The 14,858-nt window shown below is 36.9% G+C and overlaps 1 protein-coding gene across 1 annotated transcript in view; it reads left to right on the forward strand.

The window, feature by feature from the left end:
• PPP1R21 (protein phosphatase 1 regulatory subunit 21) overlaps window positions 1–14,858 on the forward strand; it is a 57,652-nt gene that overhangs the window by 21,633 nt on the left and 21,161 nt on the right. The window contains exons 9-14 of the mRNA XM_074341110.1: window positions 341–490; window positions 2,759–2,860; window positions 2,950–3,038; window positions 5,125–5,261; window positions 10,812–10,904; window positions 14,632–14,759. Of these exons, the coding sequence (XP_074197211.1) occupies window positions 341–490; window positions 2,759–2,860; window positions 2,950–3,038; window positions 5,125–5,261; window positions 10,812–10,904; window positions 14,632–14,759 (699 nt within the window). The remainder of the gene's footprint in view (window positions 1–340; window positions 491–2,758; window positions 2,861–2,949; window positions 3,039–5,124; window positions 5,262–10,811; window positions 10,905–14,631; window positions 14,760–14,858) is intronic.

Here is a 14,858-nt window from a genome sequence, read left to right on the forward strand (position 1 = left end):
GTTTTTGAGTTTGTAAATAATACAGATTTTTGCTGTCTCTCTTATCTGATAACATTAGAACTGAATTGTGGGATGCACTAATTTTGTGAGTCATACCTTTTGTTTAGCTTGGTGGACGTTGCACTTTAACAGTCTAGGTTAAGTGGAGGAGGTATATTTGTCAAAACTGGTGGCTTTCTAACTTACTTAGGTGGTAATGTTAAAATCTAAGTGGGTGCAAATGAATTTTAATTAAGGAATAATTAGAATTCAAATATTTTCTCCAAAAGCAGAGTTAATAAAGTTGTTTGGAAATCATAACTTGGTAGCTGACTTTAACTGTATCTTTTTCATTTTAAAGCTGAAGATGCGGGATATTGCTGGGCAGGCCCTGGCTTTTGTTCAGGATCTTGTCAAGGCTCTTCTGAACTTTCACACTTACACAGAACAAAGGATTCAGATTTTTCCTGTTGACTCTGCCATCGACACTATATCGCCATTGAATCAGAAGGTAAATTTAACTCAGGATACCTTCTGTCTGCCCTGAACACACATGGAGACTTGTTATTTATTATCAGACCATGTCTGTGCATCAGTGAAATGCTATGGAGGACATGGGAAAAACTATAAGTCACAGGCTTTGCCCTCAAGAAAATATGGCAACTATGGAGATTCTTAAGAAATGAACGAGGGTGTTGTTAAAAGACCTTAGTGTGAGTGGGTGTTAGGAGCAGCAAGTGATATGAGGTCATCAGGGAGGGGAGGGTTGCTGCTGGTGATAGTGTCTGGAAAGATTCTTTCATGATTAAACTGAGCTTTGAAAAATGAGCATGATTTGGATAGGAGGAGAGAAGCAGGATAGGTGTTTTACCCCTGGAAAAGGGGAAGTCATGAGCAAAACCACAGAGAGGAAGAGCAGAGAGAGTTTGCATGTAGTCACATACCGTCATTCCTGCTGTATGGGACGGGTCACACAGACCAGACCTGACACAGTGTGCGAGGCTGGTATGTTACTCAGAGCCGAGACGAGCAGGAGGCAGGATCATTAGGGCCGTCCTGAAGGGAGGAAGGTGGGGATCTCACTGTCGACGCGCACTCAGTGCCCCATAACTGGCGGTCTGAAGTGAGTCTTGCCTCTCTTCTACTTACCCAATTCTTCTTGTCATCACCCCCCCTCCTTTTTTTGTGTGTGCATCCTGCAATGTTTACAGGGTTTGAGTTGCATTATGTCCACAGATCCGTAAGTGCCTATTAGCATAGCAGAGGCTTGCACTCTGGAGTCATACTCCTGGGGACCCAGCCCAGTTCTGCCATTTTCTGTGTCCCCTCGGGCAACTTATTTAACCTCTCTATGCATCTTGAAAATGCAGGACATAGTACCTCCCTGGCAGTATGTTTGAGGGTTCAATGATATAATACACGTACGGCACTAAGAACAGTGTCTGGCACATAGTGGGCACTCAGGGAAGGCCAGCTCTTACCATCGTCACGTGCTGCCTTCCACATGGGAAACCATGCTTGGTTTTCATCAGTTTTGATGAAACTTCTCTTGAAGTTCACAAAAATTAAACTTGAGGTTTTTGAAGTGCCCTTTAATATCACTGTGGGAAAAAGCCTTCAGATGACCTGGGTAAGGAAAATGGAACTGTGGCATTTTAATGTAGTTATATTTTCTTTTACACTTATAAGAGAAAAAAAGACTTCCCACTCAATACTTGTTCTTTGTCCATTGTTTTATTTTAGTTTGTTGCCATATTATGCGCACAGAGTGAGAATCAAATACGTTCATCTTAAGCATTTAATTACTTGGAAGAATTCATATTTTTCTCAATACTTTACCTTTGGTGCTTTGGCCTCTGAGAAGCCCAGTGTGGGTTTCCTAATAAGTATTATTGAAAAAGAATCAGAAACCATGTGTTAAAAGATGACCAAAGTGTTTAGACTTGTTTTTAGAATTCATAAAGTAGACTTTTATACCTTTTATACCTGTGAGCTTAGAGTTAACTTATTTTACAGCTCTGCGCATCAAAGCCCAGAGAGGTTGAGTTTCCCAGGCCTGTATATCTGTGTAGCTTGCAGTAGGGCCAGATGAATCACATTTGTGCAAAATGGGACCTTACATTTCTGTTCTGAAGAACTGAATCCTGAGCCATTATACAGTTCTTAGATAACAGATATTTCACAAGTGAAAAATTAACTTTTTTTTCGAAATTATCCAAGTGCCTGTGGAGTCTCTTTTGAAATCTTATCTTCATACTGAGTTAATCCTTTGTAGGTATTACAGTATCCGTGACAGTTATAAAAGTTTTTATAAAAGTTTTGATGATAACAACATTCCTGGAATTTGTTAACTTTGAGCAGTGTATACAGTAAAAATAAGAAGCTGTCCTTAAAGGGCTTGTTTCTTAAAAAAATGAGTTAAATAATACAAAAGTCTATGTCATACAATTTTGATTATCAAATCTTTTTTTTTTAAACTGGAACCTCTGTACCCAAGCAGGTGTTGAGGGAAGAAGGCCTGTTGGTGCTGGGTTGTAAGTGGTACCCCCTTGCCTGCTTGTTAATTTTGTCACCCCTCTTCTAGTTCCCCCTTGTGCAGTGGGATGGGGACTTGGGGATAGTATCTGGGATTGCTAGCAGGGAGCTCTGTGTAAAAGCCAAACATCCCAAAAAAAGTTTCCAAAAGAATTTAGGTTTATAACTCAGTGAGTCCATTTATAAATGTGTTGATATCCTTTGTTTTCCAGTGATTTAATTCAGTTCTTTCCTTTCTATTTAGTTCTCACAATATCTTCATGAAAATGCATCCTATGTTCGCCCTCTTGAGGAAGGAATGCTTCATTTATTTGAAAGTATTACTGAGGATACTGTGACTGTCCTGGTAATTTCCTTCTACGTTTTACTTCTGAAAGCAGGAGCTCTTCTTTTTCAGATGGCACTATTAACCTTGAAATTGTTTTTCTTTTCCAGGAGACAACTGTGAAATTGAAAACTTTTTCAGAGCATTTAACCTCTTACATATGTTTTCTTAGGAAGATTCTTCCCTATCAGTTAAAAAGGTACTTTAGCCCTTAAGGCCAGGGAGCTTGGGGAATTATGAGGTGTCACCTGACCTGTGCTGGAGTTAATGAAGTAGTAACATGTGCGCCTTGTGATGTGCCTGAGTTATCTGCACCACAGCCAGTTTGGACTTCTGTGAAAAAGGAAAATCGTGGCTTGAGCAGTACAAACTTAGATTTAAAAAAATTGAATTGTTGTTTGTTAGCTAGGGTTTTTTCAGTAGTTCTGTACTGTGAATACTACGATAACCATGTAATGCTATGTGAACCAGTATTTTTAATGCTTGCGAATGACACACTTATTGAAAGTAATTCAGTTTTGGTTATTTATCATCCTTTTACTGTAAACATCTAGATGGGGGTATATAACAGCCTCTACATTTGAATGCGTAATCCTTAGTTTCTTTGAAATAGTATATTGTTGTTTTTATTATTGGTAATTTATTTAAGTTATAAAGTAAAAATTTTGTTTATTTACTCCAGTCCTCATATCATATGTAATTTAGTAACCTTAAATATTCCATCTTAAATATTTCTGGAAAGGCAAGAGCAAATAATTTATGTAACTGGAAATTTGAGAACATTGCTTGTACATTTTGATGCTTTTGGTCTAAAACTACCAAGACTCCTAATTCATCTAAATCTTTTCATCCTGAGATTTAGTCTTCAAAAAGACTAAATGAAAGAACAGTACAACTGGAACATAAGAGAAATAAGAACATATGTGTATTATACCATATTGCAAACTAAGGTTTAGGAAATATGTAAATGAATAACTTACAGTATTGAAAATAATACAAGTACTTAGAGTTTTTAAGTCCTTGTAGAACTAAAGTAGTAGATTTTAACTTTTCAAAAATGTGAAATTTTATTATAGAGAAATTACTGTGTCAAGAGCCATCTTACTTCCCAATTCTAACCTAACAAGGTATTTTAGTAACTGAATTCCATGATTAGTGCATATGACAGAATTTTAGGAATCAGAGAATTATGATTTGAACTAATAATTATGAGTTCATTATAGTTTCATTCAGATCCTTTAATGTTTTAAGTTCAGTGTAATTAAATTTTTTTGAAAATTGACTGTATAAGTTTAACACTGAATATACTTTATTGGTTTGACTTATGTTAAAAAGAATCTGTTTAAGAACCATTGCAAAAGTGGTATTTACTACTTGAAATAGTTACGCATTTTTATTTTATCTTAATTAATTTTTTCAATATTACATTTTTAGAAACACTGGATAAGCCCTTTCTTGATCTAAGATTCCTATTCTTGGAATGTTCTGTCCCATATGCTTTCAGCCCTACCTTATCAGGTATTCATGTTTTTAGGCAATTTTTTTTGTCATTGGTTTAAATACCACTTTAATTGACAATATGACCTCTTCTTTAGTAGTAAATGGGCTTAGTATTTAATGAAGCTGTCTGCTATAAATAAATAGAAGAGAAGTGGCAGGGTCAAGAGAGTGGATGTCATTATCATTCTTGTTCTAATAACTTTTCCTAGCTTTGTGTAAAAAGCATTTTACTTGATTACCTGCACATTTTTAATAAACACTATTGAGAGTCTATGTAGTTTTTTAACCTTATGATTAAGTTTTTCCAAGTACCATTTAAAAATTGAAAATGGTAAAATATATTTTATGAATGTTAAGCATTTACTTTCAGATTGAGTCTATAGATTGTTTTTACCAGTCTGACTTTTGAAACTACATACACTGAAAAAGTTTTCTTAATGATTCTAGCTCCTTGTTCCTGTTTAATTAGTTCTCTTTAGGAATTCAGTCTATGAAATATTTTTCTCCTAAAAATATTTTTAAGGGAAACATTTTTGTGCTGCTCTCAGGATGGAAAGATAATGGGCTCCTGCCTTTATTTCCTCCATTTAGTTGTCCTTTGCTGCATTGGCATTTGCAGCAAGCGTGTATATTATGGTATAAAAAATGGAACCTTGTAAATGAGGTCAAATTTCTTTCTTCCTTTTTTTTTTTTTTTGGCAAATTCTCTCAAGGGGAATGGTTTCTTATAACGAATTGAAAATCATTCAGGATGCTCACTTTAAAAAAAATTTGCCCATTCCTAGTTTAGAAGAAGAATGTGAAGCTTCCCTTTGCACGTCTGCGTTACGAGCCAGGAATATAGAGCTGTCTCAGGACATGAAAAAGATGACAGCTGTGTTTGAGAAGCTGCAGACTTACATTGGTCTTCTCGCCTTGCCAAGTAAGTGTGTTTTTTGCTCTTGATTCAATTTTAAGAACTTAGAGTTACAATAAGCTAGAGAAGGGAGGGGGTTTGGCATGTTTAAGTGAGAAAAGCCTAGGATCTGGGGTGAGAAAAACTTGAATTCAATTTGTCCAGCCCCTTAAAAATATATGACCTTGGGCAAATCACTTTACTTCTCTGCTCTTGTTTTCCCATTTATAAAATGGAAGTATATTCAGTTGAATTTAAAATGTACAATATCAGACATTGAAGACATACATTAAATATTAAATCTCTTTCTCCCCTTCTTCTTTCTTAAATGGAGAGGACAAAGCGTAAGGATTTGTAGCAACAGTGTAGGAGGTTTCTCTTTTCTCCACACCTTCTCCAGAGCTTATTATTTGTAGACTTTTCGATGACGGCCATTCTGACTGGTGTGAGGCAATACCTCATGGTAGTTTTGATTTGCATTTCTCTGATAATTAGCAATATTGAGCATTTTTTCATGTGCCTGTTGGCCATCTGTATGTCTTTTTAGAGAAATGTCTATTTAGGTCTTCTGTCCATTTTTTGATTGGTTTAATTGTGACTACATTATTATTATTTTTTAATTGAAGTAGAGTCAGTTACAATGTGTCAATTTCTGGTGTACAGCATAATGTTTCAATCATACATATATATACATATATTTGTCTTCATATTTTTCATTGTAGGTTATTATAAGATATTGACTACAGTTCCCTGTGCTATACAGAAGAAATTTGTTTTTTATCTGTTTTCTTAATTTCCTCTTTGACTTCATTGGTGACACATTGGCTTTTTAGTAGCATGTTGTTTAGTCTCCATGTAATATTTTTTTTCGTTGTTTCTCTTTCTGTGGTTGATTTCTAGTTTCATGCCGTCTTGGTCAGAAAAGATGGTGGAAATAATTTGTCTTCTTAAATTTGTTGAGACTTGTTTTGTGTCTGAGTATGTGGTCTACCCTAAGAATGTTCCATGTTTGCTTGAGAAGGATGTGTATTCTGGTTTTTTTGGATGCAGTGTCCTGTAGATATCAATTGAGTCTAACTGTTCTCATGTGTCATTTGTAATCTCTGTTGCCTTATTGATTTTCTGTCTGGATTGAAAATCTGTCCATTGATGTCATTAGAGTGTTAAAGTCTCCTACTATTATTGTATTCCCATTCAATTTCTCCCTTTATGTCTGTCAGTATTTTTTTATGTATTTAGGTGCTCCTGTGTTGGGTACATATATATTAATGAATGTGGTATCCTCTTGTATTGATCCTTTGATCATTAGATAGTGTCCTTCTTTGTCTTTTTTTTATGGTCTTTGTTTTAGAGTTTGTTTTGTCTGATATGAATATTGCTATCCCTGGTTTCCTGTCATTTCCACTTGCATGAAACATCTTTTTCTATCCTCTTACTTTCAATCTATGTGTGTCTTTCTCCCTAAAATGGGTCTCTTGTAGGCAGCATATTGTAGGTTCTTATTGTATTATTTAGTCTGCCACTCTGTCTCTTTTGATCAGAGCATTTAGTCCATTGACATTTGAAGTGATTATTGATAAGTATGTATTTATTACCATTTTAAACCTTGTTTTCCAGTTGATTTTGTATTTCTTCTCTTTCCCTCTTTCCTTTTTGTTTTTCCTTTTGTGGTTTGATGGTTTTCTTTTGTATTATGTTTGAGTTCCTTTCTTTTTGGTTTCCATGAATCTGTTGTATGTTTTTGGTTTGTGGTTACCCTGGTTTTCAAGTATATTAACTCATAGCTATATCTAGTTGTTTTAGACTGGTAGTCATACAAGCTCAAACACATTATAAAAGATCTACATTTTCTTACTCCCCTCCCCCACACGTGTGATTCTGATGTTCTATTTTACATCTTCATGTTTATCATTTTGCTGTTCGTTGTAGTTATAATTGCTTTCACAGAATTTTTTGATTTTTTTTTTTAACAATCAAACTATTGTGATTTTCCCTTCCCTATAGATTTTTGCTTCTTTTCTATTTAGAGAAGACCTTTCAATATTTCTTTTAGGATAGGTTTATTATTGCTCTATTGTTTTAGTTTTTGCTTGTCTGAGACATTCTTTCTCTTTCCTTCTATTCTAAATGATAATCTTGCTGTGTACAGTATCCTAGGTTGCATGTTTTCCCTTTCAAGACTGAATATATCTTGCCTCTTTCTTCTGGCCTACAAAGTTTCTCTAGAGAAATCAGCTGGTAGCCTTATGGGGATTCCCTTGTAACTGTCTCTTTGTTTTTCTCTTGCTTCCTTTAGAATCCTCTCTTTAACTTTTGCCATTTTGATTATGATATATCTTGGAGTAGGTTTGTTTGGGTTTACCTTGTTTGGGACCTTCTCTGCTTCCTGTAGCTGGATATTTGTTTCTTTCTTTATGTTTGGGATAATTTCAGCCACAGTTTCTTCAAATATAGTTTCAGTCCCCTTTTCTTTTTCTTCTTCTGGGATTCCTGTTATGTGTAGGTTGGTTACGCTTTGTATTATCCCATAGGTCTTTTATATTGCTTTCATTTTTTTTTTTTCATTTGTCTTTCTGTCTTCTGTTCTGATTGGATGATTTCCTTTATTCTGTCTTTCAGGTCACTTATTTGTTTGTCTGCATTATTTACTTTGCTATTGATTGCTTAGCTTGGTTTATTATTATTTTTTTAATGGGCATACTGAGGATTGAATCTAGGACCTTGAGCATGCTAGTCACGTGCTCTACCACTGAGCTATAGTCCCCCTGAGTTGTCTAATTTTGATTGGCTCATCTTTATAGTTCTAGTTCCTTGTTACAGAAATGTGCATTTCTTTCGATAGTCTTTCTTTAATTCTTCAGCATTTTTACTGCCTCCTGTTTGAGCTCAGGGTCTGGTAGACTGGAGAAGTCTGTTTCCATTGTTCTTTCAGGGGATTCTCTTGTTCTTTTAATTGGTAGTAGTTTCTCTGCTTTTTCATTTTACTTTTATTTCTATGAATTTCGGAGAAACAGTTATCTACTGCTGTCTTCAAGGGCTGTTTTTATTTAAGAGTGACCCTGTGTAGGCTGTGTGAGTCCAATATTTTTGGAGCAAGGGCTGTTTTTGGTATAGATTCCTGCCATCTTTCCTCAGGATGTGCTGGCCCTTGTCCCCTTGCCAGGGGGCATGTTTGGTGTTGTGGTTGCCAGAGTCTGCACTGGATGTTGGGTGGGGCCTCCTCTGTGCACTATAGTTGTCACAGCCCTTTTGGAGGTGGGGTCTGCTCCCCAGTTGTTGGAGTAGAAGCCCTCAGTTCTGGTTCCCAGCTGTGGTGTGAGTTAGGCAGGACTGAAGTACTCCTTTGGGAAAGGAGCCGCTGCATGTTCTTTCCCAGGAGCTGTTCACTGGGATGTGTGACTCTGTGATGCCTCTTGCCACATGGCATGTGCACCCACAAAGCTCACTGTTGCTGGTGCTGCCCTTAGGGGCCACTTCAGCACCAACGTTGCACACACTAGCAGGCTTGTGTCTGGGCCTGGGAAGTGCTGTGACGTAGCAAGGACCATCTGTGTCTCTCTATACCCTGCAGTGCTGCAAACCAGCTCCTGCATTCTCCTCTTGAGCCTCTGGAGCTCCCTATCTGTCCCGGCAGACCTCCCAGCCAGTGACGGAGGTTCCCAGGATGAGGGAACCTTTCCTCTTTCACAGCTCCCTCGGGTGTATGTCCCACCCCAGTTCTTCCTCTTCTCCCCTTTCCCTTTGTCCTACCCAGTTACATGTGGATCTTTCTTGCAGCTTTGGTTGTATGAGATCTTCTCTCAGCTTTCAGTAGATATTCTGTGAGATTTGTAGATATATTTTTGAGGGAGGAGGTAGGCTTAATGTCCATCTACTCTGCCATCTTGATCTCCCCCTCGTTATGTGACTTTTTGATTTTAGCCACCCTTGTGTTGTTACCCGACTTTTTGAAGTGGTATCTCATTGCAGGTTTGATTTGCATTTCCCTGGTGGAGATTTGATTTTCAAGATTTTCTTCCATTTTTACAGATTATCTTTTCATTTTGTTGATGGTGTCTTTTGAAGTATAAGTTTTTAATTTTAATGAAGTCAAATTTATTTTTCTTCTGATACTGAGGCTTTTGGTGTCATACCTAAGAATCTGTTGTCAAATGTGAGGTCATGAAGACTTATCCTTATGGGTCATTTTGAGAGTCTTATACTTCTAGTTCTTACATTTAGGTCATCGATCTATTTTGAGTTAATTTCTGTATATAGTGTGAGGTAAGGTTCAACTTAATCTTTCGCATAGTGGCTATCCAGCTGTCTCAACATCATGCATTTCAATGATGATGAATGACTATTCCTTCCCTGTTGAATGGTCTTGGAACCCTTGTTAAGAATCAGTTGATAGATGTCAGTTCAGCTCATATCTCCAATGAATGTATTAGTTTCTTTTGTACATTAATTGCTTTCACAGCACCCCTAGGCTTAAACTTCTCCCCAGTCTGTTGCGAATTAAATTAGTTCTTTTGGAAAGAGATCCAGAGCTTTCTGTTTAAAAAACTGTTTCTCCCTTGGACTAAATCTCTGAGCCATGGTTCTATGCTAGGGGTGGGGACAATGATGCACTTCTCTCAGAGTGACACTCTTGCATGAGTGCTTGAGCACTCCATGGACAGTATAGGGCAGCAGCCCTAGCTCTCCTCAGCTTGCCTCTTTCAGCATGGAACTCTTGTTAATGAGTTGGGGTCAGGGTGGTCAAGGCCCCATGTTCTCAGCAGCACCATGCCCATGTAAAGCCTCCATCCCACAAGTCGGGGCTGGATGATAGAAGAGAGCCACCACCTCTGAGTCATACTTAACTAGAACTTAGCCTCAGCAACAGGTAGCTGGGAGCAAGATAAGGAACTCAGCTGTCCAGCTGAATTAGGGGAGAGGGAGTCCTGTGTCATTGGCTGTACCCTCTGGACTGGGATTTCTAGCTCACTGACTGGTAGGGGGAGAGAGTGGGTCCTGGTTCAAATACCACAGATTCTTACTGTTCCTACCAAGTTGATACAGGTTTTCTTGAGTAACTGTTTCTTCATTTGCTGTGTGCCCTTAGGGTAATTTCCAACATTTTAAGTGGTTGTAAAATAATTTCACCAGTTGTACTGGGGAGTGGATCTGTGGAGCTGGGTCGTGGTGTCATGCCAGAATTGGAACTATGTTTGAGTAATAGTGTTTTTAGTGATGTTCAGCAAATAATGATCTGTAGGGAAAGAGCAAAATGAGAAATGTGTTCTATAGTAATAAGGTGAAATTCACAGAGACGTTATTTCAAAAAGAATTGTGAAAGACATAACCCTGCTGAGCAATTTAATTTTGATTCTTAACCATTAATATTTGTTGACATAGGGGATGAAAATCAATTTAGATGTGTCTTCAATTATCACCATTTTATCCGAATGTGTCTGCAATGATGTTAAAAGCCATTATTTTCAACATATCACAGGCAGTATTCATTCTCTAAAGTACAGGGGAGATAGTGGGCTATCAGTTTTTCAGGAGAAATCTTCTGGGAAAATGCTTAGGTTTGTGATCTTGATTTCCTAGGTACAGAGCCAGATGGACTCCTTCGAACAAACTACAGTTCTGTCCTAACAAATGTTGGTGCTGCTCTGAATGGATTTCATGATGTCATGAAAGGTGAGGCTTGAAAAAGAACCTAAATAGGCTTCGTCCCATTTTCTCAGATATGCCTAAATTAGATTTAAACAAATACTGCTGAGAGTAATAGACCCCAGATAAAGGCTTAGTAGCATTTGGCTTACGTTGAAGTGCACAGCTCTCTGCCTTCTGCTTTTCCCATCTGCTTTTTTCCTGAAGGTAAACAGAGTGCTGAAGAGAAACCCTTGTGCACAGAACTGTAGCCAAAAATGCATTACTCTGACTTAAGGCAGGTGTGTGAATTTTATCAAACCAGACATGCTATTCAGAAGCATTTAGCAAAATATTGCACTTGTTAGAGCCCAAGCATGAAGGAACTGAGGAAATGAAGGTTTAATGTACCCAGAAAGAATGCACTGGTTTTCTACCCTCCTGTGCATTTTTAGGTTTGGAGTACCCATTTTAAGTTCTTTTTTGTTCAGCAGAGGCTTAAGGAATGAAGGTCTGTTTTTAAGCTTTTGTCAGTTGCTATGTGTGCCTAAGAATATAATCGTTGAAGGATATTTCATTTGCTTCTTAGCATGTGATTCTGAGTCCTGATTTTTTAATCTGTAGCTCTGCATGGCTCCTAAGTTTTTTCCTCCTTTCTCTTCCTTTTCAAGACTGTTGGAGTAAGTGCAGGAGGAGAGGACAGGAGCAATTATTAAGGACTATTGGAAACAGCCCAGGTGCCTAGATTTTTCACTGTGGTGTTTAGTGTACAATTGTGACCAATGACTGGTTTCACAGAAAATACCTTTTAAAAACTTAAAACTTTGTTGGATGGCATGTATAAGATGGGTATATTTGGGACCCTTCTATAGATTGGCACATAACCTCTGGTAGTGAGAATCAGTCTTAGTCTCAGCAGTATTATCCAGTATCACTTTGCCATTCAGTCTGGAGAATGCTCCTTCCTGTGGCTTGCCTTCAATTATAAGGAATTTAAAGTCACTGTACTTCTGGAGCTAGGTCTGCTTTCAGGAATCATAGCTTGCATGGACAGTCTTGGTGGCAGGTGACAATAGTCAGCCCCAACCCTCCAGAATTTAGTCTGGTCTGTAGAAAACCTGAGGGACTGATACCTTTTAGCTGTGCAGCTTTTGATTTGGGGAGCTCATTAACTATAGTCTCTATTCCAGAACTTTACTTAACCTAGAACTAGGCCATTGATGAAACCACAAGTAGCTCTGTGGCTGCAGGTTTTTTGGCTTTGTTTCCTAACTTTTCCTTTGCTAATGTTACGATTTGTTCCTCCTAGTGTTTTTTGTAGAATTTTGATAAAGGCAGGTAGCTAAAGCAGTGGAGGGTAGCTGTCCATTGAGAAGGATCTTAAAGCTTCATTTACATTAAAAAATCTTGATTTTTATTTCTGCTTCTGTAAATAATAATACATTTTTAAGTTTTCTAAAGATGCTTTTGTTTATATGTGACATAAGATTAAGAAGATGCCTAGTAGTCCAAGTCAAAGAATGTTACTGTTATTCTCTGGCATGAGCTGGTGGAGATTAGGGAGGATCAGAGGCCCCCTAAGCCCCCTTTGTGCCTCATCTTGTTTCTGTCCTTGAAAGTGGACATAATAAAAGGAGAAGATATTGGAAAACATGAAGGATGGTTGGTAGCAGATTAGGGCTCTTGCTGCTAGGTTTACAGTTCAAATCTGTCTTCTTACCTAGCTGGAACACTATTGTGTGTCTCTCATGAAAGCTCAGAGTGAGCACTAACTGGCATTAACAGAATAAACTTTGTTCTTAAGAGAATTCTTATTTCAAACCTTTTCTCTTGATGCTTTGCCCTGAATAATTGCTTGATCTAAGCTGGAAAGAAGGAAGGAAGGAAGGCAAGTAAGCAGGTAGGCTGGTGTTAGTATAAAAAGAGAAAGATTTATGAAAATGTGTATCCTACGTGGAATTAAAATGGGGGTGAATTAATTTTTTAAGAAGTGGCATTTTAAGTGAGAATTGTTTGCTCTTTAGTCTTAGGTCTGCAGTGAGTAGACTTGTAGGAAACATAAAATAAAAATAAACCTCTGTGGTCTAGATCACATGATTTCCTTGTTCTTTTAGGAGTTAAAATTTAATATCAAGGAACACACTAAATAATGAAAATATTTGGACTCAGTAAAGAGTAAACAATTGGATTGGAATTATTATAGTTAAACTACAGTGGCTTTGATTCAATAGAACCCTCTGTGAGGGTTCTTAGTAGTGTACATCTTTTATAAGTATTTCAGTCACCTACACCAATCGACCAAGATTATGTACTAACCCAGTTGTATTATAGTATTGTATATTAACAGTACAATATTGAGTAAAACTTTCTGTGGTGTATAGAAAGAAAATATCTGCTCTAGGGGCTAGCAAGTTCAGTATATAAAAAATGTTCAGCATTCCAATTGAATTTTTATTCACTTGGATATCTTATGAATAATCATTTATTTTTTAAAAATATATTAAACCTAATAGTAATGTACCAATTATTTGGTCCCTTCACTGAGACAACTGTACCATAGTAGTGTCGGATGAAGGGTATCCAGGAAGCTCTGTAATTTTTCTATAAACCTAAAACTATCTTAAACTGTAAGTTATATATATGAAAGTTTATATGTATATATACATACAGTATATACAAACAACACAATTTCCTACTGTTAAATTGTAGTAAAATTAATCTTATTCTTAAAATAGTAATTTTGTGTTAAAATATCATGATCATTGTCAGGTTAAATCTCAAATACCATTTCTTTCTGAATACTCTTATTTCCTCTTAATTACCTGTAGTCTAAAATCAGCTAAATTTCTTGATTCTGAATAAATGAAATTCTTTGTATACACATCTGCTCTAAAAAGTTCATTTCCATGTTTTGTGATTTATTTTTGACTTTTCTGGTAATGATAATCTTGTAACAAGTATTCTAAACAATTCAGAGGAGGCTATATATTGTAAACACGTTATTATTTAAAAATATAATTACCATTCCTTGTAAATCAATGTTGTCTTGAAATTATCCCATGTTCTCTTGTTTCCAGGATGAAATTATTGTATTTCTCAGAGACCCAGAAAACCCCAAGATTAGCTGTTTGGCCAGTTTCACCTACTGCTGTTTCTCTCAACACAATTATATCTAAGCCTCTCTTCTATGCTTTTATAACCAGAGGCCTTTGTTACAAGTTTCTTGGACTGGAGGCAATAGCATGTGAAGCCAAACGCTAGAGTATCCAATCCTTATTTGGCCATGCAGACCTTTCTGATTGTTAGAGTGTGTCTGGCCAACCAGCTAAGATCCAGTAGGGATTATGGGACATTGTGCCCATGTTGGTTATTCTTTTCCAGCCTCATGGTTTGTTTATATAAGCACAATATAAATTCTCATTTGTGCCTACTGGGCTATCAAAACAAGGTTTTCAGGCTGTAAATACTAGTCAGGCTCATTTTACCCAGCAGTAGAATAAGGGCTAATACTCAAAAGAGGGAGAATTCAACCCACAAGCTGGGAGCTGTAATAGAGATACCAGGATGGTGTTAAGGGAACCTCACCACTTTCTATTCTTTCCATGGGCACTTGTGATGTGATTGATACTCAGCACAATCCTGATTTTCACGAACCACTTTTTGTCAAATTTATTTTGTAAATTTGTAAGAGTAAATATGAGATGTTAATGGGCTGGGTATCTGTATGCAACTTGTATATAGATAGTAATGAGTTTTCATTTGATTGGTTTTATAGATATTTCCAAACATTATAGTCAAAAGGCTACGATAGAGCATGAACTTCCAACAGCAACACAGAAGCTCATAACAACTAATGACTGCATCCTGTCATCGGCAGTGGCATTGACAAATGGAGCAGGAAAGGTAATTTTTCTCTGGTTTATATTGACATTAAATTTAATTCTTAAGTGTGCTCCTTTTTTTTTTTTTTCTTTTTTCTTGGACGACACAGGTAAATCAATC

Source organism: Camelus bactrianus, chromosome 15, assembly GCF_048773025.1.
Source record: "Camelus bactrianus isolate YW-2024 breed Bactrian camel chromosome 15, ASM4877302v1, whole genome shotgun sequence".
Lineage (NCBI taxonomy): Eukaryota > Metazoa > Chordata > Mammalia > Artiodactyla > Camelidae > Camelus > Camelus bactrianus.